Raw genomic sequence first — 27,702 nt, forward strand, 5'->3', positions numbered from 1 at the left:
TACTGACAGAGCCATAAGAAAATATTGCTTTATTTATCTGATCATATTGTAATATATTTGTTAGGTTTTCAGTAGGTTCAATTAGGTTCACTAGACTATATGCGTCATTTAAAAAATTTTCAATGAACATTCGAACAGTCCGGCCCTCGTCTTGTAGCTGATTTTTTTATTTGGCCCTCCGTCCATTTGACTTTGACACCCCTGCTGTAATCGAACCCACAAATGTTGATGCTACAGATACTCAACTAGTCTAAGAAGGCCAGTTTTATTGCTTCTTTAATAAGGACAACAGTGTTCAGCTGTGCTAACATAATTGCAAAAGGGTTTTCCTAATGATCAATTAACCTTTTAAAATTATAAACTTGGATTAGCTAACACAACGTGCAGTTGCAACACAGGAGTGATGGTTGCTGATAATGGGCCTCTGTACGCCTATGTAGATATTCCATTAAAAAATCGGCCGTTTCCAGCTACAATAATCATTTACAGTGTAGACATTAATGTTAATGTGCTTTTCTTTAAAAACAAGGACATTTCTAATTGACCCCAAACTTTTGAAAGGTAGTGTATGTATGTAGGCAATGTCCTTGTCTATAACTGTTCCGTACTTTGTCATGTTTTTGTACGTTTTATGTGGACCCCAGGAATAATAGCTGCTGCATGTGCCGTAGCTAATGGAGATTCATAATAAACTAATCTTTCCGCCCCGGGGGATGTAAAACGAACGCTGCCAGCATACGATCTGTGACGTAGGTGGCGACAGAATTCGGTCTTTTGAATTTATACAGAAGTAGTTTTGACAGCTCAGGTTTGCTAGGACCTTGTTCGCAATTATATCGAGATAGACCGATGCATACCATTGTTAACATTGCACTTGTGAATAATTGTCCGTAGTATTAGCTATTCAACCCCATACATGCGCACTTAATTCAACACAATGGTGATTATAGGTAGAATTTCGGACGCAGACCAATCAACAAACCAAAAGTCTTCACAACCAGACGCCGATTTTCAATCCCCGCAGAATTTACCGAGGAAGTCCGCACGCTTGACTAAGGTGAGTTGAACAATTCTAGTGTCCTCATTTGAAAACTGTCAAGTCACCTCAGCTCTTCGCAAAATCTGCAAATGTCACCGATAAAAAAAAATATATATAATTGTTGTACATTTCTAAACTTTGTCTTAACAAACTATTACTATTTTATTTTATTTGAGTTCTGCTGTTCTCTTTCTCAGGGATATGTTGATGAGAAGGAACGGCATATTATCTCCTTGGAAGAGCTAAATGAGCAAATACCAGAGAACGGGAGACCTGTCAGAAAGATAACAAGGCAAGTCAGAGTACTCACGAGTTAAATATTAGGGATGTATACTGAACGAAAATATAAACACATATCATGTAAAGTGTTGGTCCCATGTTTCAAGAGCTGAAATAAAATATCTGACATTTTCCATATGCACAAAAAGCTTATTTCTCTCAAATTTGGTGCTTAAATTTGTTGCGTCATACCCAAGACTCGAGGCTGTAATCGCTGCCAATGTGCTTTAAAAAAGTGAAGGGTCTGAATAGTTATGTAAATGTGATATTCAAGTTTTATTTATATATATTTGCAAAAACAATTAACCTGTTTTTGCTCTTTCATTATGGGGTATTGTGTGCAGATTGGTGAGGAAAATGTCTTATTTAATCCATTTTAGAATAAGGCTGTAATTTAAGAAAATGTGGAAAAAGTCAAGGGGTCTGAAATACTTGCCTAATGCACTGCATAAACATTTTGGCATGTGGTAGGCTAATGTTTCTATCCCTAAGCCAGGTATAAAGTCAAGATGCGTCGTTGTCTGCAGTCTTACAGTAGCCTGGGTACCAGTCTGTTTAGGTAACTTTCCACTCCCTGTAGGCCTACTCCATGTCATTGCTGGGGTGGAATGTTAGCTGAACAGACTGGTACCCAGGCTAGTCCTACAGAGCACTGATTTTGATACCATCAAGTATTCTTCTGACATTTTAAGGTAATTTTTTTTCAATGTTATTTTTGATTCCTTCCCAGGAAATCACCCAGGTTTCAGGTCAATGGGGCCAGTGAAGATGACCAAACTGGTGAGTTTAAAGCATGTTTGACATTATGATGCAAACACAATCTAGGTCTTTCCTAGAACACAACAATTCACCTTATTCACCTATTTAGACATGCCATAAAAACACACAGCAATAAAAATAAAAATAAATAAAAAGAGGATGTCCCACAATTGACTCAAAAGAATCATGCACATTCACACTCATTCACCTACACAGAATTGTGAATAAGTTATGAATTGTGTTTTGAATACCTGTTCCAGAGGGGTCCCCTAGACCTGGAGGATCCCAGGGGGTTTTGAGACGCAGCACCAGAACCACCAGGGACCAACAGTCCATGATCTACGACTGCCTCATCACTGAGTAAGGAGCATCACCACAAAATCCTGATCCCCCCCCCCCCCCCCCCCCCGTGTGTCCTTGCTCCCTAGTCTCTTGTTTACTTCCCCGGTAGAGTGTGTAACATGGGGGATAGTCTTAATACAGGGACTATTTGGTTTATTACAGATGTCAGTCGTGGGTTATTATAGGCATATTACAAATTCCTCAATTCCACAATTAATGCTTATTGCATTGGGACCCAAAACCTCCACGAAGTCATGCTAAAGAAGGATACCATCAGAAGTTTTTATGTCGTCACTTGTTTTTCTCCGTAGTACTGCTGAGGCGGTCCTCCACAAGATTGATGACATGAAGATGTGCTGCCACTTGAAAAACTCAAAACAATCAGTGAGGCCTTTTCCATCTTGTGAAATATAATTTTGTCATTCAGCCACTCACAAAGGCAGGGATGACATACAGTACAGAGTGTATAAATTGCAAACAATAAGAAACCATTCATTGACATTGAAGACTCACACTAACTCTACCCAAACACAAGGGCTTGTTGCCCTGTAGAAATGTTTACATAGTAACTGGCCACTTTTTCCAGGTTCTGTATCTTCTGCTACCGCACACAATCTCTTATCAGGCCATTGTAAGGGTGTTGCACCCATCTGTGGTCCACCACCTCTCGCTCTCCCTCTCTGCCCTCAGCAGTCCTCTGTGCTGTGGTTTTGGGGAAAGTAATCACACTATTGTGATGTTGTTGCCTCATTCACCAGCAGATGACTTATAAAGGGTTTATCAGTGGCCACCATATTTGAAGAAACCGGAGTAGTATTACATTTAATTAGAATTTCACACAGTTATCCCTGGTTTATAGCCTTGAGATATGAAATGAGACTAATGCATGGAAATTACCAATGATCCCTTTTGAGATTTGAAGTCTCACTGAAATATGTACCATTGTGTCATACCGGTCATTGAAAAAGGACATGGCTATACCATACCAGTTGTATTTATGAAGTTTATAGATTTTTTTGTTAAATCGCAGATGATGTATTCTAAAGCCCAGCGAAAGAAGATTACCGACTCTCCAACAGTAAAAACTGTTTCCAAACAAGAAACTGAAGGTATGTTTCTATTGTAGTTTAGGGGAAAGCTACAGTATGTTTGACCATAACGCTCTAAACAGGAGTTCATTAACTTTTGGTCTAACACCTATTTCCAGAGTACTCTGATGACGGTGGAGATGATGAGGACGACGATGAGGATGACGATGATGAGGACGATGAAAACGACAATAACGGCAAGCGCTATGAACCTCGACAGAAAAAAGCGGTGGTTCGTTACCATGCGCCACTGGATGGTTGGTCCTTTTCACATTTGAATCCCGTAAAAAGCACATCCCAACGTATTACTCTTCACTGAACTAGAGCCTTCTGAGAAATGTTCGCTGTAAATTAGCGTAGTTCCACCAATTCGGTGCCTTTTGAGAAGTGTGACTTAGTTCAAATAAAAAAATTAAAGGATTTCATCACATTTTAATGTGGTTTAATGTCAACCTTCATCAGAGCATATCTCCACAAACAATATTCTGATCTAGAAAGCAAAACTGAGCCTAGATCAACACTCCCACGGAAGTGCTTGACTATGGGCAGGGAGATCAGTGCTTATCATGTTACTCCTCTCACTGGTTCATCTGTAGAATCCAGGAATCAGCCGCCCATGTTTTTCGACCGTCAGGCAACTTCCACTAGAGGGAGCTACCGCATCAGTGCCTCGGTGCCCAGGAGTGCCTATACTACCAGCCGAAGGAGTGGCAGGTCTGCACTGTTGCTCACCCTCCCACAGTACTCTACTTCACTGGGACTTTACCAATAGTCTTAGTCCATATGTATATTACATTGGTTTTATTGTGTTATTTTTTTAGGATCAAAATCTGTTTTAACCAAAATATATTGTAGGGTCCAGTAAGGCTGTGTTTCATGTGTTGGGTCTTTGTAAATGGTTCTGGTTTGTTGTCTAAGGGCCCCTCTTGTAGGACGTTGTGAATATAGATTACTTTTCAATGTGAGGTTTTAATGTTTTTCATATTTTTTCTTGTTTCACTGTTTCACCAACAGGATTGGGTCCATAGGCAGGTGAGTCTTTGGCACAATTTAAACAACTTTGGTCTCACATTTGCTATTGAAGACTGACAGCTTGCGAAGAGAGGAGCACCGTAAAGTAGCGAAGAATTTTGTCCTTTCTCTGTCTCCTTACGGTTTGGTTTGACCCACAGGAAAAAGTATGCTTGGCACACGCAGGAAGCCAGCTCCTCTGATGAGGATGACTCCTCTGATGAGGAAGACGCAGAGCAAGAAGCCAAGAACAGGTCAGTTAACATGTCATCAGTTTGATACACTTTAACAGTTTTACTTGTCCCTACAATGGTAAAATGTTAAATTTAGTTCACAGATGACATCTCCGCTAGAAATTGGTACTACAGCCTCCCGGGTGGCGCAGTGGTTAAGGGCGCTGTACTGCAGCGCCAGCTGTGCCATCAGAGACTCGGTTCGCGCCCAGGCTCTGTCGTAACCGGCCGTGACCGGGAGGGATGTCATTGTCTCATCGCGCACCAGCGACTCCTGTGGCGGGCCGGGTGCAGTGCACGCTAACCAAGATTTCCAGGTGCACGGTGTTTCCTCCGACACATTGGTGCAGCTGGCTTCCGGGTTGGATGCGCGCTGTGTTAAGAAGCAGTGCGGCTTGGTTGGGTCGTCTCTCCCGAGCCCGTACGGGAGTTGTAGCGATGAGACAAGATAGTAGCTACTAAAAACAATTGGATACCACGAAATTGGGGAGAAAAAGGGGTAAAAAAAGAAAAGACTACAGAAAGGATTAAACAATGTTTTGTTACATATTACATCATTTTTTATACTGATCATCTGTTATTTGACATCACATATTATCTTGGACACGATTCAATCATATTTAAAGGATAATGAACATGCTAGAAGAAAAAAAGGGCCTGCTGAGCAGACCAATGATTCCCCACTCTTTAATGTTTTTTGAACTGTGTCTATGACAACATGGTCGTCGATGATGTAATAATTGACGAAGGTTCCAGCTTGGTTGTTCTAGTAATATCTCCTTGGTGAGGTTCATTGGGAGCCAGACCTTTTAGAGTGAACACATGATCTTACTCATGAGTTTCTCCTATATGAGACTAACACAAGAAACAATATTAATATCTGGATTTTTAAACAAAATCTCAGTCTAATATTTTACACCAGCGGAATCCTGTGTGGTTTTGAGCATTTGCTCAGAATAAGCTTGCCAAAACCACACATTTTGGGATCCCTCTCAGGTGTCTGCCTCTGAATTTGCGCAAAGAGGACATTTTGGGAATCCATAAGGACAGAATGAAGATGGGTGCGAGCCTGGCGGATGTCGACCCCATGGTGATTGACCAGTCGGTACGTTCTAACATTACAGTCAGCTGAATTGAAATGTGAAATGATTTTTTACATTTTTAAATGTATTTTTTTCATCTCAAAGTTGGTTTGCCTACATGCTATGGTCTTTAAATTATCTTCCTGCTTCTTCTGTGTAATGTACCAATCCTCTCTCTTACCTCAAGGTGCGCTTTGACAGCGTTGGCGGTCTGACAAGCCACATCTCCGCCCTGAAAGAGATGGTAGTCTTCCCTCTGCTCTACCCAGAGGTGTTTGAGAAATTCAAGATCCAGCCCCCAAGGTGAGCACTTGTTTTAGGGTTGAAAAGCTAACATACTTTATTGGGTAACTAGCAGTTGATTTACATGGTCTTGGATAGCTTACAATAATGACATGGGAAATAGCTTATGACTCGATGAGGAACTTACTTGTGGGTGAGCAACTCGAATGGATCCTGTCAATGGATTTAAGCCCCACCCCCAACCCTAATCACAGCCTTATCCACTAATTTAATTGGCTCTTGGATCAGTTGTGTCCTTTGCAAGGATCTGTTCTAAGACAATCCCTGTTGTCTATTGCAGGGGCTGCCTGTTCTATGGTCCCCCGGGTACGGGGAAGACCCTGGTAGCCAGAGCGCTGGCCAACGAGTGCAGCCAGGGGGACAGGAAGGTGGCCTTCTTCATGAGGAAGGGGGCCGACTGCTTGAGCAAGTGGGTGGGCGAGTCGGAACGCCAGCTCAGGCTGCTCTTTGACCAAGTACAGTACATTTCCTCATACAACACACTGGAGATCATTCATACAATTATCACTGGTGCGTTCAGTTTTTGTGAGACCATTGAGTCTAGTATTTGCCTATCTATCAGAATTTCCTGCTCAAGTCACTATTGGTCTCTTGTTGTAAATCTGCAAAGTGAAATGCGAGGGTGGCAGGCTGGCTGTTTTAGGGTAATGCCTATTATATAGGGATGTACTTGCACTGACCGCAAGACTCATTATTTGTACCCACAGGCCTACCAGATGCGGCCAGCCATTATCTTCTTTGATGAAATCGATGGGCTGGCTCCGGTTCGCTCCAGTCGCCAAGACCAGATACACAGGTGAGACATTTCAGCCACTCTTCATTTCACACCAGTGAAGTCACTGCTTACAGAGACTTACCCTTGATTGCACCTGCATGCCAAACATTGTGTACTCCCCCCTTGTGGTTCCTTCCCGCAGTTCCATCGTGTCCACCCTGCTGGCCCTGATGGATGGCCTGGATAGCCGAGGAGAGGTGGTGGTGATTGGCGCCACCAACCGACTGGACTCCATCGACCCCGCCCTTAGACGCCCCGGACGCTTCGACAGGGAGTTCCTCTTTGGCCTCCCTGATCGTGAGGTAAGACTGATCCCCTGTGTGTGTGTGTGGGGGGATCCTCACTTGAGTTGATATGTGTGCATGTGTAACTCCAATGTTTATCCGACTCTTCCACTGAAATCGGAGACCTACGTGCAGTTACGTTTCATTTGTGTGCTTTACCTTTTAATTTCTTTCTCCAACTCCAGTCCCGGAAAGATATCCTAAAGATTCACACCAGACAGTGGAGTCCTACACCGTCCGATCCTTTCCTGGAGGAGTTGGCTGATAAATGTGTTGGTAGGTGCCTAATGTATTCCAAATCAACTCTAGCATTGGGGAAGTCGAGATTTCACAATAATTGTGAGAACAAAAAGGACTATGTAGTTTTGCTGTCTCCTAATATCCAGACAGATCACCACAATTCATCTATCGATTTAACACAGTTCCACAGTCAATCTGACACATGCCACGTATTAACCACAACATCTTCCCCCTCTGTACCCCAGGCTACTGCGGCGCCGACATCAAGGCGGTGTGCGCCGAGGCGGCCCTCTGCGCGCTACGCCGCCGTTACCCCCAGATCTACGGCACGTCCCAGAAGCTCCTGCTGGATGTGGGCTCAATCAACATCAACAGTAGGGACTTTGTGGCCGCCATGAGGAAGATGGTGCCAGCCTCCCAGAGGGCCGTGTCGTCCCCTGCCAAGGCCCTGACCCCCGTGGTCACGCCTCTGCTGGGCCCCGAACTCACCAACGTGCTGGACGCACTGCAGAAGGTCTTCCCCCACGCCGAGCAGGGCCTCAAGAGGAAGAGGGATACAGGTGGGTCCGGGTCGCAGTTCAGTTTGGTCTGGAAACACAGTCACGGTCGTTGATATCTGGTCCCAGATTTATTTTGTGCTGTCTTGCCGATTCCTATGGTCATTGTCATGCCAATGTTGGCTATACAGCACAAACAGATGTGGGACCAGGCTAGGTCACTGTTAGAGTGGATCGTTGGTTAAGTTCAGTTGATGCAACTTCTTAATCAACTTTTTCCTTTGATCAGATCTGACAGCTAGCATTCTGGAGGATGACCTCATGTACAGTGGGGATGAGGGCCCCTCATCCAATAATTCCATCACCAAACAGACCACCACCAAAGGGAGCTTCCTCCATTTTGCCAGGTAAGGCAACCTATAAGACGTAGATATGTAGATTAAATAAACCCCCTATTCTCGTTGTTTCCGTTCATAATCACATCCCGGAGTCTCCATTCACTTCACCTCTCTCCTCCTGTTCCAGGAGTGCGACCTGCCACCCCACCACCTACCGGCCCAGGCTGCTGCTGGCCGGGCGTCCCGGGGCGGGTCAGAGCTCCCACCTGGCCCCCGCCGTGCTCCACGCCCTGGAGAAGTTCACCGTCTACACCCTGGACATGGCCGTGCTGTTTGGAGTCAGCTGCACCTCCCCCGAGGAGGCCTGTGCTCAGGTACTGGCTGAACCGAATGTAGTCTTCTAGAAGTGAAGTGTTAACATGCTCCTCTCATTTGTGCTGGAGAGAACTATAGCCCGAAAGTTGACTTCAATGTAGAAAGGCTAACTCCATCAAGCACATAATTACTAAGTCAAGTGCAATTTGCATCCCGACCTAAGTGCTAGGTTGGTGAGTGATAGTGTCGGTGACCTCTCGCCCTGCCTTCCCCAGGTGTTCTGCGAGGCCAAGCGGACCTCCCCCAGCATCCTGTACATCCCCCACATCCAGCAGTGGTGGGACACGGTGGGCCTGACCCTCAAGGCCACATTCCTCAGCCTGCTGCAGGACATCCCCTCCTTCTCCCCCATTATGCTGCTGGCCACCAGCAACGTGGCTCACCACGACTTGGCTGACGAGGTAGATCTTACCTGGGCCTCCCCCACCATATACAGTGGGGCAAACCACCTGGGATGTATCGTTTCATTGCGCTTGACTTAACAGAATTAATCACATTACAGCTTGTCAATGAACGCCATTAGGAATTAAGCTCATCGCTACTTTAAAAAGTGTGTGCAAGACTGGGGTAAAACCAGGACCAGTTTATAACAATCTAGGCAGCACGCTGCTTATTCGAAGATGTAACAAACTAACCCGAAATTAAAATACACAGTGCATGTTATAGAAAATATACCAAAAATTTGTTACAGGATATCAATGGCACACAAAAACATAACGTCTTAACACGAACACGCTTAGCCTATGCCGCTCAAATTGCTCATCCATATATTTACAGTGGGGCAAAAAAGTATTTAGTCAGCCACCAATTGTGCAAGTTCTCCCACTTAAAAAGATGAGAGGCCTGTAATTCTCATCATAGGTACACTTCAACCATGACAGACAAAATGAGGGAAAAAAATCCAGAAAATCACATTGTAGGATTTGTAATGAATTTATTTGCAAATTATGGTGGAAAATAAGTATTTGGTCATCTACAAACAAGCAAGATTTCTCGCTCTCACAGACCTGTAACTTCTTCTTTAAGAGGCTCCTCTGTCCTCCACTCGTTACCTGTATTAATGGCACCTGTTTGAACTTGTTATCAGTATAAAAGACACCTGTCCACAACCTCAAACAGTCACACTCCAAACTCCACTATGGCCAAGACCAAAGAGCTGTCAAAGGACACCAGAAACAAAATTGTAAACCTGCACCAGACTTGGAAGACTGAATCTGCAATAGGTAAGCAGCTTGGTTTGAAGAAATCAACTGGGAGCAATTATTAGGAAATGGAAGACATACAAGACCACTGATAATCTCCCTCGATCTGGGGCTCCACGCAAGATCTCACCCCGTGGGGTCAAAATGATCACAAGAACGGTGAGCAAAAATCCCAGAACCACACGGGGGGACCTAGTGAATGACCTGCAGAGAGCTGGGACCAAAGTAACAAAGCCTACCATCAGTAACACACTACGCCGCCAGGGACTCAAATCCTGCAGTGCCAGACGTGTCCCCCTGCTTAGCCAGTACATGTCCAGGCCCGTCTGAAGTTTGCTAGAGAGCATTTGGATGATCCAGAAGAAGATTGGGAGAATGTCATATGGTCAGATGAAACCAAAATAGAACTTTTTTGGTAAAAACTCAACTCGTCGTGTTTGGAGGACAAAGAATGCTGAGTTGCATCCAAAGAACACCATACCTACTGTGAAGCATGGGGGTGGAAACATCATGCTTTGGGGCTGTTTTTCTGCAAAGGGACCAGGACGACTGATCCGTTGAGTGAAAACCTCCTTCCATCAGCAAGGGCATTGAAGATGAAACGTGGCTGGGTCTTTCAGCATGACAATGATCCCAAACACACCGCCCGGGCAATGAAGGAGTGGCTTCGTAAGAAGCATTTCAAGGTCCAGGAGTGGCCTAGCCAGTCTCCAGATCTCAACCCCATAGAAAATCTTTGGAGGGAGTTGAAAGTCTGTGTTGCCCAGCAACAGCCTCCAAAACATCACTGCTCTAGAGGAGATCTGCATGGAGGAATGGGCCAAAATACCAGCAACAGTGTGTGAAAACCTTGTGAAGACTTACAGAAAACGTTTGACCTCTGTCATTGCCAACAAAGGGTATATAACAAAGTATTGAGAAACTTTTGTTATTGACCAAATACTTATTTTCCACCATAATTTGCAAATAAATTCATAAAAAATCCTACAATGTGATTTTCTGGATTTTTTCTCTCATTTTGTCTGTCATAGTTGAAGTGTACCTATGATGAAAATTACAGGCCTCATCTTTTTAAGTGGGAGAACTTGCACAATTGGTGGCTGACTAAATACTTTTTGCCCCACTGTACATCACAAGTACTGTAGAGGAGTACCTTACTGGGCTACTCAACCCATTTTGCTTTTTAATTTTTAATTTTTTAATTTTTACGTTCTGTTAATACTCTTTGTAGAGGTGAAGGCCCTAAATGGTCACTGAGGTAACTATTCCACAATTTGTCTCTCGCAGATCCAGACTCTGTTCCGGTTGGAGTACGGAGAAGTGCACTCTATCAAAACTCCCACCCAGCAGGAGAGAAGGAAGTTCTTTGAGAATCTCATCCTTAGCCAGGCTGCCAGGGCACCTGCTTCCAAGAAGAAAGCCTGTAAGTACAAGACACGTTACCTTTTGATAATCACTTGGTATAATTGCTGTTTGTGTCCCATCTCCATTTGAACCATCCTTCTCCTTTACCCGCTCTGCCTCCCCCGCGTCAGTGATGCATGCCATGGAGGTGCTCCCCCTTGCCCCTCCTCCTCCCCCCAGGCAGATGAGTGAGAGGGAGCGTCTGCGTCTGGAGGAGCAGGAGGAGGACACACTCAGGGAGCTGAGGCTGTTCCTGCGCAACGTCACCGAGCGCCTCTCCCAGGACAAGCGCTTCAAGGCCTTCACTAAGCCTGTGGATGTCGAAGAGGTAGGGAGAAAACACCGAAAAAGAGAGAGGAACAAGGAAGGAAGATGTGGTGTTGTCGTCGGGTGCCGTCTTTCGGATGGGACGTTAAATTGGCGTCCTGACTCTCTGTGGTCACTAAAGATTCCATGGTACTTGTTGTTGTAAGAGTAGTGGTGTTAACCCCGGAGTCCGGGAAAAATTCTCAATCTGGCCTTCAAACCATCATGGCCACCTAATAATCCCCAGCTTCCAATTGGCTCATTCATCCCCCCCCTCCCTTTGTAACTATTCCCCAGGTTGTGGCTTTAAGTGAGAATATGTTCTCAGTGAACTTAACTGGTAAAATAAATAAATACAAATAGTCAAGATGACTTTTAATCTAATGTAAGCTGAGTGTTGAATGACCCAAATTTAACTACTTAACTAGCGAGTCTGAATACAAGTACATACAGTCTACGTGAGCTGTGGTTCCTTGAGCTGCACTGTTATCACCTCAGATCTGTAGCCTCTCTCCGTTACCGACGCTCTCATCCAAAACAACCTATCAGAGTGGTATTGTGTCCCCCATCTTATCAATGGCTTGTGTTCTTCTCTCGCCAGGTTCCTGACTATATTAAGGTGATCAGGCATCCCATGGACCTCTCCACTGTGCTGTCCAAGGTCGACCTCCACAAGTACGTGACCGTCAGGGAGTTTGTCAACGATGTGGACCTGATCTGGAAGAACGCCCTGGAGTACAACCCTGACAGCGACCCATCTGGTATACCTACAATCATCTCCATCTCATTCAACTGAATGCTGCTATTAAATGATCACTGAAATGTAATTCTAGCCTGGTTCCAGATCTGTTTTCCGCTGTCTTGCCAATGACCGTGGGAGTTGGCAATACATCACAAACAGATCTGGGACCAAGCTTATCTTACTCCATTGAGTATGCTACATTTATTTTTGTTAGTTATCTCCCTTCTCATTGTTCCACTGCAGTTAGTCAGCCCCGCGGATGACAAGGCCCCCTACCTATGTACCTTTGTCATCAATGTATCTCTCTCTCTCTATCTCTCTTTGTGTTTCCAGATCGTCAGATTCGTCACCGGGCTTGTGCCCTGAAGGACACGACCCACGCCATCATCCGTGACGAACTGGACGAGGACTTTAACAGGATCTGTGAGCAGATCAGAGAGTCACGCAACAAGAGAGGTAATAACGTTGCCGTATTGCTGGAATTTAAAAGCTACGGTAGTGACGTGCAGGTAACATCTGTAGATGCATCTATCAGTAACATTTCAACTAACTATCTCCTAACCCTTATTCTAAACCTAAACCCAACCGTAGCCTGAGCAAGCAGTTGCTTTATCAACAGATGGTTTGTTGATGGTATTCAAATAAAGTGTGACCAACCACTCTCCAGACGAGTTCAGCTAGTTGTCGTGTCGGTGTCAGCTTCTTGAACTATTTGTCCAATGATGAGATGAACCCTCTCTTATTTTCCCTGAAATGTCTTAGCTTTCACTGACAAAGCGAATAACATGTGAATGTCTGCCAACAGGGTGCACGTCATCAAAGTTCGCCCCCTCTTACTACCAGACCTTGCCCAGAGAGGAAGGGTTCGCAGAGTCCAAGAGGCCAGGCGGTAACACTGGCAAAGACGCCAGCACCCCGTTCACTGCCAACACCCCACGGCCCGCACGTAAGTCTCACCACTTCTTAACTGTTTATTGGTAGGTCATTTGTTGCAGAGGAAATTACATGCCTTCAGAAAGTCTTCATACTGGTAGACACTGGGCAACCATCAAGGTTTTTTTTACTGCTTGATTTACAGTACGTAAGCAGTTATTATCAGTAGTAGTGTTTCAAAATGTTAGGGCAGAAAACTAATACCAGCCAGATGTGTTGCGAGGGATAGGAAGTGGACGTACCAACGATCAGGACAGGAAAAGAAGGAGGAAGAGGAGGAGTCTTTCCAGTTGAGTGGACCAGTCAGAAGTCCAGACCAAACAGTTAAAAAAAAAAAACACCATGACATGGAAGAGCAGAAATTGAGAGCCAGGGAGGAGAGGAAGATGATATTCATGGTTACAGAGAAGTCTGTCTTTCTGCCTGTCCATTTCTCTATCATGTTAAATGACCTTCTCTATTTAACCTCTTTCCTAGCCCCGTGAGAAGAAACGGCCCAAAATCAAATGGACCTCCGGCATCATAAAGAAGAATTAAAAAGAAAAAAGAAAAGTCTTCCTTTTCTTCCAACAATGAGATCACAAACTCTGGGGAGGAAGAGGGGGATGAGAGGGATCGAATAGAGGAGGGTGAAGAGAAACAAGCTAAGCCTTTGAAGACTATTCTAGAGAACGGCTGTGGACACTCCCCTATGGAGTGTACCTCGGAGAAGACCACTGCCGAGGATGTGGAAGAGGCCTGTGTTACAGAGCAGCCCACCACCCCCATCCCCAATGGAGACTGGCAACAGCAAGCTCAAGACCCCACAGAAGAATCACACAGGTCCAGTCTGGGGTCTAAGCCGGTCCAGTGGTGGCAGTCAAAGGGAGACCATCATCAGCCTGCCAGCCCTCCAGTGGAACATGACCCAAGTCCAGTTAACAACACCCCTACAAAGGAGATAGATCAGGGGGAGAAACACCACGCAAAGAGCCTGACATTTTGGAGGAGGACTGGGACATAGGTCTGTATTAGGGTCCAGGACACGGGCAGCGAAGCAAGCTACTGCTTCTGGCCGACGGGAATCGTTCAGTCAGTCTCACTGACCTTTGGTCTCTGGGGTTCCTGCTGTTGGAGCTCTAACTCAGCACAACGCATCAGTTAAAGGGATATATCCACTTCTTGACTTATTTAAATACTCTTGTGAACGTGAGTGCCTTTGGATGTACTGTAAATGTGATCGCCACAGCATGAGGGCGAGTGAACGCTTGCAGAAAGGTTGACTTTGTTGTAGATATCAAACAACATTAATAGTGCAAATGCTTATAATGGTCTTCTGTGCCTTAGTTTACACATTTTTCAAAGTAACACCTCTAAGGTCTAGAATAGGAAACCATGCCCCCACTTAATGCTTCAGATCCAATGTTCGAGTAGAAACCTAATTTGCATGTTAGGAGATGTGTATGTCAACACCAATTGCACATTGTGTTAGCAACAGCCTGTTCAGCCAGCAGGGGACTTCAGCTTCAGCCCCCCCACACACACACCCTTCTGATTGCTTCCTGTGTTTCCCTCCAACAGAGAGGCGTGTGACCCGTGCCACTAGGACTCTGGTGCAGCAGCAACAGCAGTTGATTGACGTGGACAAGGCCCTGGAGATCCTGACCCAGAAGACCCCTCAGCTGGTTGTGGACCACGACAAACTCAAGGTACTGTACCCTCCTGACCAGTCTTTTAGGTCAGGCCATGCTTCTTACAATGTACCAGAACTACAACCAGAACGTTGTAGATCAGAAATATGGGTCCCGAAAACAATCATGGTCACAGCCAAACGCTTAACCATTCATCCTATATTCATAGTGATTTGTGTAATATTTCTTGTCCAGGAATTGCTCAAAAGAGCTGTGTCCAAGACTGAGGGTTATGAGGTGCATCAGCTGGAGAAGCTCTATGCGTTGTTGTGTCAGAGCATCTACAGATATCGCAAGAACTTTGATAAGACGGAGCTCGTACAGGTATGTGGCTTACAACTTATGACTCTTTCACGTCACTTGTAGGAAATACAGTGCATTGAGTATGGAAACCAAAACGTTTCCCTACATTGAAATGTGTGCTTAGTTAATTCATGTGCATGTGAGTCACTTGAATGACTTAATCTTTGTTAATTTTCCTTTCATTCATTTTAGGAAATGAAGGGAGACATTGACAACTTTTCCTAACTTCGCTTGATGTTTTGCTTATTTCCATATTGTAATAAAATATGATGCATTTAAAGATTCTCTTTTTTTCTTTACCTATTACAATGGTCCTAATCATGCATTACATTGGTCTGAAATGAGTTTTTCCATAATTTACTGCATTTGAGGCATGGACTTGAGTCAGAATTGACTTGAGACTTGCAGTCTTACAAGTCAGTGTGTGGGACCCACAGGACCAAAACAGCTGAAAAGTTTGGCCTCACACTTCAATGCTCCTAGTATGCTGTTTACTTTCTGCATATATGTCATATCGCTGAGTCTGTCTTTAATCAACCAGCTGGTGCACGAAATCTAATATTAATGGTATCCAAACACACCAAGACAGTTGTGAAGAGGGCATGACAACGTCTATTCCCCACAGGAGACTGAAAAGATTTGCCATGGGTCCTCAGGTCCTCAAAAAGTTCTACAGCTGCACCGCGTCCTGACTAGTTGCATCACTGCTTGGTATGGCTACTGCTCGGCCTTCGACCGCAAGGCACTGGGGCCAAGCTTCCTGCCATCCAGGACCTCTATATCAGGCGGTGTCAAAGGAAGTCCCTAAAAATTGTCAAAGACTTCCTCCACCCTAGTCATAAACTGTTCTCTCTGCTACCGCACGGCAAACGGTACCGGAGCGCCAAGTCTAGGTCCAAAAGGCTTCTTACCAGCTTTTACCCCCAATCCATTAGACTCCTGAACAGCTAACCAAATGGCTACCCAGACTATTTTCATTGACCCCAACCACCACCCAATTTACCCCTACCTACATGTAAATATTACCTCGACTAAACTGTTGACTGCATGCCCCCCCTGTATATAGCCACATTGTCCCCCTGTATATACAGTTGAAGTCGGACGTTTACATACACTTATGTTGGGGTCATTAAAACTCATTTTTCAACCACTCCACACATTTTTTTGTTAACAAATAGTTTTGGCAAGTCGGTTAGGACATCTACTTTGTGCATGACACAAGTCATTTTTCCAACAATTGTTTACAGAGAGATTATTTCACTTATAATTCACTGTATCACAATTCCAATGGGTCAGAAGTTTACATACACTAAGTTGACTGTGCCTTTAAACAGCTTGGACAATTCCAGAAAATTGTTATGGCTTTAGAAGCTTCTGATAGGCTAATTGACATCATTTGAGTCCATTGGAGGTGTCCCTGTGGATGTATTTCTCAAGGCCTACCTTCAAACTCAGTGTTTCTTTGCTTGACATCATGGGAAAATCAAAAGAAATCAGCCAAAACCAGAAAAAAAATGCTAGCCCTCCACAAGTCTGGTTCATCCTTGGGAGCAATTTCCAAACACCTGAAGGTACCACATTCACTTGTACAAACAGTAGTATGTAAGTATAAACACCATGGGACCATGCAGCCGTCATATAGCTCAGGAAGTAGATGCGTTCTGTCTCCTAGAGATTAACGTACTTTGGTGCGAGAAGTGCAAAGCAATCCCAGAACAACAGCAAATAACCTTGTGAAGATGCTGGAGGAAACATGTACAAAAGTATCTACAGTTGAAGTCTGAAGTTTACATACATTTTAGCCAAATACATTTAAACTCAGTTTTTCCCAATTCCTGACATTTAATCCTAGTAAAAATTCCCTTTCTTAGGTCAGTTAGGATCACCACTTTATTTTAAGAATGTGAAATGTCAGAATAATAGTAGAGTGATTTATTTCAGCTTTTATTTCCGTCATCACATGAGAAGTTTACATGCACTCAATTAGCATTTGGTAGCATTGCCTTTAAATTGTTTAATGTGGGTCAAACATTGCAGGTAGCCTTCCACAAGCTTCCCACAATAAGTTGGGTGAATTTTGGCCCATTCCTACTGACAGAGCTCAGGTTTGTAGGCCTCCTTGCTCACACATGCTTTTTCAGTTCTGCCCAAATATTTTCTATAGGTCAGGGCTTTGTGATGGCCAATCCAATACCTTGACTTTGTTGTCCTTAAGCCATTTTGCCACAATTTTGGAAGTATGATTGGGGTCATTGTTCATTTGGAAGCCCCATTTGTGACCAAGCTTTAACTTCCTGACTGATGTCTTGAAATGTTGCTTCAATATATCCACATAGTTTTCCTCCCTCATGTTGCCATCTATTTTGTGAAGTGCACCAGTCCCTCCTGCAGCAAAGCATCCCCACAACATGATGCTGCCACCCCGTGCTTCATGGTTGGGATGGTGTTCTTTGGCTTGCAAGCCTCCCCCTTTTTACTCCAAACATAAGGATGGTCATTATGGCCAAACAGTTCTATTTTTGTTTCATCAGACCAGAGGACATTTAACCAAAAGTACAATCTTTGTCCACATGTGCAGTTGCAAACCGTAGTTTGGCTTTTTTATGGTGGTTTTGGAACAGTGGCTTCTTCCTTGCTGAGCGGCCTTTCAGGTTATGTCGATATAGGACTCGATTTACCGTGGATATAGATACGTTTGTATCCGTTTCCGTCAGCATCTTCACAAGGTCCTTTGCTGTTGTTCTGGGATTGATTTGTACTTTTCGCACCAAAGTACGTTCATCTCTAGGAGACAGAACGTATCTCCTTCCTGAGTGGTATGATTTTCCCATGATGTCAAGCAAAGAGACACTGAGTTTGAAGGTATGGCCTTGAAATACAGGTACACCTCCAATTGACTCAAATTATGTCAATTAGCCTATAAGAAGCTTCCAAAGCCATGACATCATTTTCTGTAATTTTCCAAGGCACAGTCATCTTAGTGTATGTCAACTTCTGACCCACTGAAACTGTGACACAGTGAGTTATAAGTGAAATAATCTGTCTGTATACAATTGTTGGAACAATTACTTGTGTCATGCACAAAGTAGATGTCCTAACTGACCTCAAACCTATAGAACATTTTTGGGCAGAACTGAAAAAGTGTTCGAGCAAGGAGGTCTACAAACCTGACTCAGTTACACCAGCTCTGTCAGGAGGAGGTGTATGTAAACTTCTAACTTCAACTGTAGCCTTGTTACTGTTATTTTATTGTTGCTTTTTATTTTATTGTTGCAGTTTTAAGAGTGTTTAAGGGCTTGTAAGCATTTCACGGTAAAGTCTACACCTGTTGTATTTGGCGCATCTGACAAATACAATTTGATTTAATTGCATATTATTTACATCCTTTTTTATGACTTTCTTTTGTTGGTCAATTTGATAATTTTCCAACATATCACGTTAAAATGATGGGCTTTTAGGATAATTGAGAAGAGTTCAATTCTTTCAAAGATTATTTATATAATGAGCCTCTTCCTCTCTGGTGTTTTTTTTTTTTTTCCCCCATGGAGGAAGTCGCTTTACGATGACGTTATGACGTAAAATATTTGTCATGACGCTCTGGGAGAAAAAATTACTCGTTAGATTCGATGAGCTATCGATGCCTACATCTAGGTCGGTTTTAATGCATGAACAAACCAAACAAGGCGACGTTTTGTAGGCAAAGGGAAAGGGAGTGAAAAAAAAACGAATCTCGGCGCATTCACTATTCTGCTCTGTGTCTATGGTAATAACAGATGGACTTGCTGCGCCTGTGTGCCACTGCCGGAGTCGACAGTGCATTTGTTGGTGAGGGAACGACGGCAAAGGCGGAAGAAGGCGCATCAGCAGTCAGATTGGAAGCTAAGTGGTTGTTGCAAGATGCTTGTAAACGACAGTTATCTGCACGGGTATGTAAAAAAATGAACACCATGCGAAGTTAATCATACATTCACGTAATAGCTGCCATTAATAAGCTTTGACTACCATTTCCCACTTTTTGCAAAATACTCCCATCCCCCCCAAAAAAACAGCAACATACCGTACACTCGTGACAGAGGCACAAGGGGACAACTAACAGATGGATATTCTTTGCAGTGTAACTGACTGACAAGTTGTTAAACACACTGGTAGTTAGCAGGCTAATGATACAGAAGTATTATCAATATTCCACGATTTAGGAATCAAATGTTTTATAGTGCAGTTTTCTCACATCCATTTGCGTTGGGCTAGAATGCATACAGTATAAACAGCCACATATTAAGCGTGTTTTGTACAGCGCTCGCGCTATTTAAAGACTAGCATCAATGTTGCGCGTGGAGTTTAGTCATGGCAGTGGAAACAATGCAACGACTTAATGTTTGCGTATTAGTGGAATTAAACTTGACATACATGTCCCACCACACCTACAACAATCTGTTAAAGTACACTGAACAAAAATATAAACGCAACATGTAAAGTGCTGGTCCCCTGTTTCATGAGCTTAATTAAATAAAAGATCCCCGAAATGTCAAATCAAACTTTATTTGTCACATGCGTTGAATGCAAGAAGTGTAGACCTTACTGTGAAATGCTTGCTTACAAGCCCGTAACCAAAAGTGCAATTTAAGAAGAGTTAAGAAAATATTTACCAAACAAACTAAAGTAGAAAATAAAACAAAAAGTAACACAATAACGAGGCTATATACAGGGTACCGAGTCAGTGTGCGGGGTACAGGTTAGTTTAGGTAATTTGTACATGTAGGTGGTGGTGAAGTGACTATGCATAGATAATAATGGGGAGGGGAGAGTGTCATTGTAAATAGTCCGGTGGCTATTTGATGAATTGTTCAGCAGTCTTATGACTTGGGGGTAGAAGCTGTTAAGGAGCCTTTTGGTCCTAGACTTGGTGCTCTGATACCGCTTGCCGTGCGGTAGCAGAGAAAAGTCTATGACTTGGGTGACTGGAGTCTCTGACAATATTTATGGTCTTTCCTCTGACACTGCCTATTATATAGGTCCTGGATGGCAGGAAGCTTGGCCCCAGTGATGTACTGGGCTGTACGCACTACCCTCTGTAGTGCATTACAGTCGGATGCCGAGCAGTTGCCATACCAGGCGGTGATGTAACCGGTCAGGATGTTCTCGATGGTGCAGCTGTAGAACCGTTTGAGGATCTGAGGACCCATGCCAAATCTTTTCAGTCTCCTGAGGGGGAAAAGGTTTGGTCGTGCCCTCTTCACAACTGTCTTCGTGTGTTTGGACCATGATGGTTTGTTGGTGATGTGGACACTCTCGACCCGCTCCACTACAGCCCCGTCGATGTTAATGGGGGGCCTATTTGGCCCGCCTTTTCCTGTAAATCACGATCAGCTCCTTTGTCTTGCTCACATTGAGGGAGAGGTTGTTGTCCTGGCACCACACTGCCAGTGTCACTGGGCAGCTCGCGTCGGGGTTTCCCTTTTGTAGTCCGTAATAGTTTAAGCCCTGCCACATCCGACGTGCGTCAGAGCCGGTGTAGTAGGATTCAATCTTAATCCTGTATTGACGCTTTGCTTGTTTGATGTTTCGTCTGAGGGCATAGCTCGATGCGGATTTTGCCTGTAATCCATGGCTTCTGGTTGGGATATGTACGTACGGTCACTGTGGGGACCACGTCGTCGATGCACTTATTGATGAAGCTGATGACTGAGGTGGTATACTCAATGCCATTGGATGAATCCCGGAACATATTCCAGTCTGTGCTAGCAAAACAGTCCTGCAGCATGCAATTTGCATGCTGACTGTAGTAATGTCTACCAGAGCTGCTCCAGATAATTTAATGTTAATTTCTCTACCGTAAGCCGCCTCCAACATCATTTTAGAGAATTTGTCAGTACATCCAACCGGCATCACAACCACAGACCACGTGTAACCACGCCAACCCATTACCTCCACATCTGGTTTCCTCACCTGTGGGATCATCAGAGGGGGAAGGGTGGGGTGCTGAGGAGTATTTCTGTTTGTAATAAAGCCATTTTAAACGATATCTTAACCGCCATCGATAAGAAACATTACTGTGCATCTGTATTCATTGATCTAGCAAAGGCTTTCAACTCTGTCAATCACCACATCCTCGTCGGCAGACTCGACAGTCTTGGTTTCTCAAATGATTGCCTCGCCTGGTTCACCAACTACTTCTCTGGTAGAGTTCAGTGTGTCAAATAGGAGGGTCTGCTGTCCGGACCTCTGGCAGTCTCTATGGGTGTGCCACAGGGTTCAATTCTTGGACCGACTCTCTTCTCTGTATACATCAATGATGTCGCTCTTGCTGCTGGTGAGTCTCTGATCCACCTCTACGCAGACGACACCATTCTGTATACTTCTGGCCCTGGCCTTTTGGACACTGTGTTAACAACCCTCCAGGCAAGCTTCAATGCCATACAACTCTCCTTCCGTGGCCTCCAATTGCTCTTAAATACAAGTAAAACTAAATACATGCTCTTCAACCGATCGCTGCCTGCACCTGCCCGCCTGTCCAACATCACTACTCTGGACGGCTCTGACTTAGAATACGTGGACAACTACAAATACCTAGGTGTCTGGTTAGACTGTAAACTCTCCTTCCAGACCCACATCAAACATATCCAATCCAAAGTTAAATCTAGAATGGGCTTCCTATTTCGCAACAAAGCATCCTTCACTCATGCTGCCAACATACCCTTGTAAAACTGACCATCCTACCAATCCTCGACTTCGGCGATGTCATTTACAAAATAGCCTCCAATACCCTACTCAACAAATTGGATGCAGTCTATCACAGTGCCATCCGTTTTGTCACCAAATCCCCATATACTACCCACCATTGCGACCTGTACGCTCTCGTTGGCTGGCCCTCGCTTCATACTCGTCGCCAAACCCACTGGCTCCATGTCATCTACAAGACCCTGCTAGGTAAAGTCCCCCCTTATCTCAGCTCGCTGGTCACCATAGCATCACCCACCTGTAGCACGCCCTCCAGCAGCTATATCTCTCTGGTCACCCCCAAAAAACAATTCTTTCTTTGGCCGCCTCTCCTTCCAGTTCTCTGCTGCCAATGACTGGAACGAACTACAAAAATCTCTGAAACTGGAAACACTTATCTCCCTCACTAGCTTTAAGCACCAGCTGTCAGAGCAGCTCACAGATTACTGCACCTGTACATAGCCCACCTATAATTTAGCCCAAACAACTACCTCTTTCCCTACTGTATTTATTTTATGTATTTATTTATTTTGCACACCATTATTTTTTTATTTCTACTTTGCACATTCTTCCACTGCAAATCTACCATTCCAGTGTTTTACTTGCTATATTGTATTTACTTTGCCACCATGGCCTTTTTTAGCCTTTACCTCCCTTCTCTCAACTCATTTGCTCACATCGTATTGATTGATTTCCTTATATGAACTGTAAATCAGCAAAATCTTTTTTAATATTTGCATTTATATTTTTGCTCAGTATATATTGCAGTAAAGGCCCCCCTCTAAATTTTCTAGTAGATAGGCATTCATGTAAATTGTTTAGACCTTGAATTTCTCTCTCAATTATGTGCACATAATATGGCTCTATCTCTTGCAGGATTTAAGAATAAGCCAACTTTCAAGTTTGAGTGCCTGAATGGAGCAACAAGTCCTGAACCAAGATTTAGATTAAAAAAAAGATATATATTCAACACAAGCTCAGATAAGACAGATAATGGCGAGCAGAAGAAAATCAACAACGCCTTGCATGGTCCCCCCTGTTCAAATGGTGGATTCAGACCCTGACATGGAGGTCGTTACAGAGGGAGACGGAGAGGCTGAGGGGGCCGCTAACTGTCCTGTGGAAAACTCAACTGAAAGCATCCCGAATGAGGAGGACTCACAGGCCATCGACCACTTCATTAAAACTATGGACTCGAGTACGGCAGAAGGAGGTTATGAGTGCAAGTACTGCAGCTTTCAGACCTCACAGCTCAATATGTTTACCTTGCATGTGGACACTGAGCACCCAAATATAGTTCTAAACTCATCTTATGTGTGTGTTGAGTGTGACTTTCACACCAAGAGGTATGATGCATTGTTGGAGCATAATGCACGCCACCACCCTGGAGAAGACAATTTCACCAGGACTATGGTGAAGCGCAACAATCAAACCATCTTTGAGCAGAGAGTCAATGACTTGACCTTTGATGGCAGTTTTGTTAAGGTTGAGGAGGATGAGGATGAGGACACCTCCTGTAAGGGTATCGCCCTTAGCAAAACGCCAATAATGAAGATCAAGAGTAGGGCGGAGGCCAAGAAGTTTACAGGGTCACACAAAATGGCAGATTACAGTGTCATTAAAGTGGAGAGTGATGGTGAGGAAGAGACGGAGGAGGTGGTCCCCCCTCCTGTCACCCCCAATGTAGTGTCTGTGTCGACCCCTCTGACCGTTCAACCTATTCAGCAGAGCATAATGGTCAACAGCCCAAACGTGCTCCAAATAAAGACCAGTAACTCTGCCACAATGCTCCCCCCAGGGACATTGGCTCAAGTTCTGTCTGCCCTACAGAATCAGCAGACATCCCAGACCCAGCTCCTCATCCCAGTCAGTAGTATCCCCACATACAATGGGGCCATGGACAATAATGTCCTGCTGGTCAGTGCCTACAACAGGTTCCCTTACCCATCTGTGTCAGAGATCATGGGTCTAGCAGCCCAAACCAAGTTCACAGAGGAGCAGATAAAGGTGTGGTTCTCTGCTCAGCGGCTGAAGCACGGTGTGAGCTGGACCCCAGAGGAGGTGGAGGAGGCCAGGAGGAAGAAGTTTAACGGCTCAGTGCAGGCGGTGCCACAGACCATCACTGTCATCCCAGCCAATTTTGCAACAGCAGCAAATGGCCTGCAGTCCATCTTTCAGACTTGTCAGCTTGTAGGGCAACCAGGGATGGTTTTGACTCAGGTAGGGGGTGGCAACGCTGTCCCTGTGGCCTCACCCATCACGTTAGCTGTAGCTGGGGTCCCCAACCCCAGAACCAGTGTCAGTAAGGTGCCAGAACCCTCCACCTCTGAGACTGCTTCTCCACTCAGTCCTGATTCCCTGGGAGCACGGCCTAAAAAATCCAAGGAGCAACTAGCAGAGCTGAAGGCCAGTTACCTGAGACGACAGTTTGCCACTGAGGCAGAAATCTCTCGGTTGATGAAGGTCACTAACCTCACCAAAAGAGCAATAAAGAAGTGGTTCAGCGATACACGCTATAACCAACGCAACTCAAAGGACCACCACGGCGTTGCCTTAAATGACATTTCAGTCAGCACCAACAGTAACGACGGCAGCAGCAGCACAGCCATTGTGATCGACTCCAGCGACGAAGCCAGTGAATCCTCTCCGACAACCCAAGGGCCCATTTATGATCCACGAATCAAGTTCCGCCACGCCTTTCCTGACTTCACACCTCAGAAGTTCAAGGAAAAGACTCCGGAGCAGCTTCTGCTTTTGGAGGCCAGCTACCAGAAGTCTGACACACCTAGCGATGAGGAGCTAAGTAGGCTTAGGATGGAGACTAAACTGACTAGGCGAGAGGTGGACGCCTGGTTCTCGGAAAGGAGAAAAATGCCAGTGGACTCTGATGGCACAGAGGAGCCGGAGAGTGAACGGATCAAAGCGCCTTCCTCTGGGCAAGAGGCTCAGACTCCACCCAGCGGCCGAAAGATAATGAAGAAAACCCCAGAGCAGCTCCACGTCCTGAAAAGCACCTTTGTTCGTACCCAGTGGCCCTCTGCTGAAGAGTACGACAAGATGGCAGAGGAGAGCGGGTTACCCAGAACCTACATTGTTAACTGGTTTGGAGACACCCGGTATGCCTGCAAGAACAGCAACCTGAAGTGGTACTACTTGTACCAGAGTGGAAAAGTTAACGAGGCAATGAACGGAGGTGAACTTAAGAAGAAGCCACGGAAACGCTTTCGAGGTTGGTCCAGGAGGACGAGGCGGCCATACCCCTGCAAACAAACAACCCCTACCATCAAAGTCAAGACGGGTAAAGAGATTTTAAAGGAGCACTACCTCAAGCATAAGGTCTTAAATGAGAAAGATTTGGATGAACTGGTGGCCAAGTCCAGTATGAGCTATGAGCAGGTGCGGGACTGGTTTGCGGAGATCAGCAGGAGGGAAGAGAAAGGCCTTGACCCTTTCAGTGACGGTGAAGAGGAGACACATGGCGACAGTGAGGCAGAGATGGAAGTGAAAGAGCAAGGGCATGTCGTCACTGGTGAAATGAACAATGACAACGATAACAAAGATGATGAAAATAACAATGATGAAGTTGACAATAATGACAATGAAACCACGGGAGAGCCTCAATGTATCAAGCAATCACAGCCGGAGTCAGAGGATCAGTGATTTAAAGGTGAGTGACGATGAAAAGGATGGGTAGAATGAGCTCATGAATGAAATTTTATCATTGTAAAGGCATTCATTCCTTGTGTGTCCTGGATGTTTTTTTTATTTTAACATGGCAAGTTTTTCCCCCCTCTGAATTAAATTAAATTAGCCTAATACAACTGTAATTACCTTTTTTTACCTTGATTTCCTCTTTATACAGTCAATGAGGAAATGTGAACACTTAACATGAGATTTTCTTCTACTTTTCTCATTTGGGATGTGTTTTGCTCCCACAGAATTCACAATGTTTGCCTACAGAAGAGGAGATGAAAAACACAGGTGAAATGTACTAATACGTGTTATACTGCATGGACCAACCAGACACAAAGAAACAAGAGAAGGTGTATGATGCCAAATAATTTTAGCAAGGAATAATGGATACATACAGTATGTTTTACCTTTGTTTAAAATGCTATTTGGTCTTTTGGGATATTTGAGTCATATTTGACCTTGCTATCTTTACTAAATCCAAGACATGTCGATGAGGTTAAACCTCACCTTTTTCCTGTAGGTTTATGTGATAACATTTAACCATTTTTTTTAAATCGTGAAATTGTGTCAAGGTTCAAGGGAATTTCCCATGTATTTTCTTTGATGTACTGACAAAACGGTTTTTAAAACCTCACAGATTTGTGAATATTACTTAAATCAGTGCCATGTTTTTGGGTTATGTTTTAAATGGAACCAGTGCTTTAGTTCTACAAAACTGTTTTTATATGTATTCAAGTTCTTTGTTAGTCTTAAATGACGAAATATGGGGTAAGCTTGGTTAATATTATGCTCAGTTTTTGGGGGTGTTTTTTTGTTTGTATGTTGGCTTTCCAAATGAAAAAGGCATGTGTGCTGTAATTCAGGACTTAGTAAACATTACCTCAGTCTTTTAAGCTATGAGTTGAAGAAAGTGACTGTTCATTTTAGATGCGTTATAAAAATACACATGAAACATCTTCATTCAATTTGCTTCAGATGGCAGTTTTTTCTAAAGTAAGTAACTTGTGCTTTCCCCCAAAAATTACGGGTTAATATCTTTCAGGTGTACAATGACAATATATAGGGTGAAGATACCACAAGCACTTGGTATGGTTCCTTTATAATCAAGAGCCAATTTTACTTTAACTTTTAAAACTTTTCTTCCTCTGCTTATCTTCAAGAACTATGCTAAAATCTGGATGTACAGGTTATATGCAACTGTACATCAAATAACAATAAATTGAGGGGGATGGTGAATTGTAAGTTATTGTTTTGGTTCTCTGTTTTCAGTAGACGGGGAACCTTATAAATTCTGTACTATGATAAGCCTTTTGCCATCCTTAATTGCTGTAATAATTGACAAGTATGATTAGTCTATTTATTATATCTTACTTTCATGAACACTTTTTATCCGAAGCTAAAATAAACTTTGTCAAGAAAATGTATTTAGTTTCAGACCAGTGGTTTTGCAGGGAAGAAACAGATTTTCAGTAGTCAATGTCAAGCTATAGGAAAACTGCAAGCCATTGAGATCAAAATGTATAATTTTGTTTTACAGTCAGACGATACATTTGTTTGTGCCATGCTTGTTATTAGAAATGTGGACAACACTGCCCCCTGATTTGACTTTTGCGCAATTATTGTTTGATCTACTACAAACTCAAGTTAAGATGCATTTGCGTTCCATAATTTGTCATAACTGACATGCCATTTCAGAAGTATTTTAACATTAGTCATCTACGCAGCAAAACATACTTGAGGGAAATATGACTTTAATAGGATATTAGATGTCATTATTTGAACCGTACATCATTAAATGGCAATATTTGTCAATCCAGTTGTATTTATACCACCTGATAGGTTTATTAAGAATGAGCCGTGCTGAGGTATACTCTATGGTTCAGATTCTTCTGGTATGGCTGTCTTTTTATTCCAGGAGGTGGAGCTATTTGCAATGTTATTGTTTTTCTAAACCAACTTTGAATAAAGTAAGCCAGAGTGGGGTGATATAACATTTCAAGTACAGTTTTGACCATACTTGAAATTATCACTTGTCCTACCAGTGTTACAATGATGGACATAGTGAAGGGGACTGGCTTGGTAGAACT

At 43.9% G+C, this 27,702-nt stretch overlaps 2 protein-coding genes across 2 annotated transcripts; both read left to right on the forward strand.

The window, feature by feature from the left end:
- The first annotated feature begins 937 nt into the window (after window positions 1-937).
- Window positions 938-15,471, forward strand: LOC115128776 (ATPase family AAA domain-containing protein 2-like). Its single transcript, XM_065018125.1, has 28 exons — window positions 938-1,057; window positions 1,237-1,331; window positions 2,049-2,098; window positions 2,338-2,437; window positions 2,731-2,803; window positions 3,450-3,528; window positions 3,627-3,764; window positions 4,104-4,221; window positions 4,522-4,539; window positions 4,680-4,772; window positions 5,748-5,856; window positions 6,021-6,136; window positions 6,417-6,591; window positions 6,844-6,932; window positions 7,054-7,213; window positions 7,381-7,471; window positions 7,681-7,995; window positions 8,222-8,339; window positions 8,458-8,644; window positions 8,861-9,046; window positions 11,135-11,270; window positions 11,383-11,579; window positions 12,159-12,318; window positions 12,633-12,755; window positions 13,105-13,245; window positions 14,793-14,920; window positions 15,098-15,226; window positions 15,398-15,471. The coding sequence occupies exons 1-28, from the start codon at window positions 938-940 to the stop codon at window positions 15,428-15,430; spliced, it is 3,477 nt and encodes a 1,158-aa protein (XP_064874197.1). The 3' UTR covers window positions 15,431-15,471.
- Window positions 15,472-18,780: 3,309 nt separating this feature from the next.
- LOC115128411 (zinc fingers and homeoboxes protein 1-like) lies at window positions 18,781-27,039 on the forward strand. The gene is made up of 3 exons (XM_029658236.2): window positions 18,781-19,131; window positions 22,799-25,589; window positions 25,861-27,039. Exon 2 carries the CDS (start codon window positions 22,916-22,918, stop codon window positions 25,580-25,582), a length of 2,667 nt encoding a protein of 888 aa, XP_029514096.1. The 5' UTR covers window positions 18,781-19,131; window positions 22,799-22,915; the 3' UTR covers window positions 25,583-25,589; window positions 25,861-27,039.
- Window positions 27,040-27,702: the final 663 nt, after the last annotated feature.

This window comes from Oncorhynchus nerka, linkage group LG4 (genome assembly GCF_034236695.1).
Source record: "Oncorhynchus nerka isolate Pitt River linkage group LG4, Oner_Uvic_2.0, whole genome shotgun sequence".
In the NCBI taxonomy this organism is placed as follows: domain Eukaryota; kingdom Metazoa; phylum Chordata; class Actinopteri; order Salmoniformes; family Salmonidae; genus Oncorhynchus; species Oncorhynchus nerka.

Excerpts from the sequence above, each read along its gene's own strand:
- LOC115128776 (XM_065018125.1), top strand. The coding sequence starts at position 938 with ATGGTGATTATAGGTAGAATTTCGGACGCAGACCAATCAACAAACCAA. Across the intron at positions 6,592-6,843 it reads TCAGGCTGCTCTTTGACCAA|GCCTACCAGATGCGGCCAGC; the intron begins GTACAGTACATT and ends TTGTACCCACAG. Across the intron at positions 11,271-11,382 it reads TGCTTCCAAGAAGAAAGCCT|TGATGCATGCCATGGAGGTG; the intron begins GTAAGTACAAGA and ends CCCCCGCGTCAG.
- LOC115128411 (XM_029658236.2), top strand. The coding sequence starts at position 22,916 with ATGGCGAGCAGAAGAAAATCAACAACGCCTTGCATGGTCCCCCCTGTT.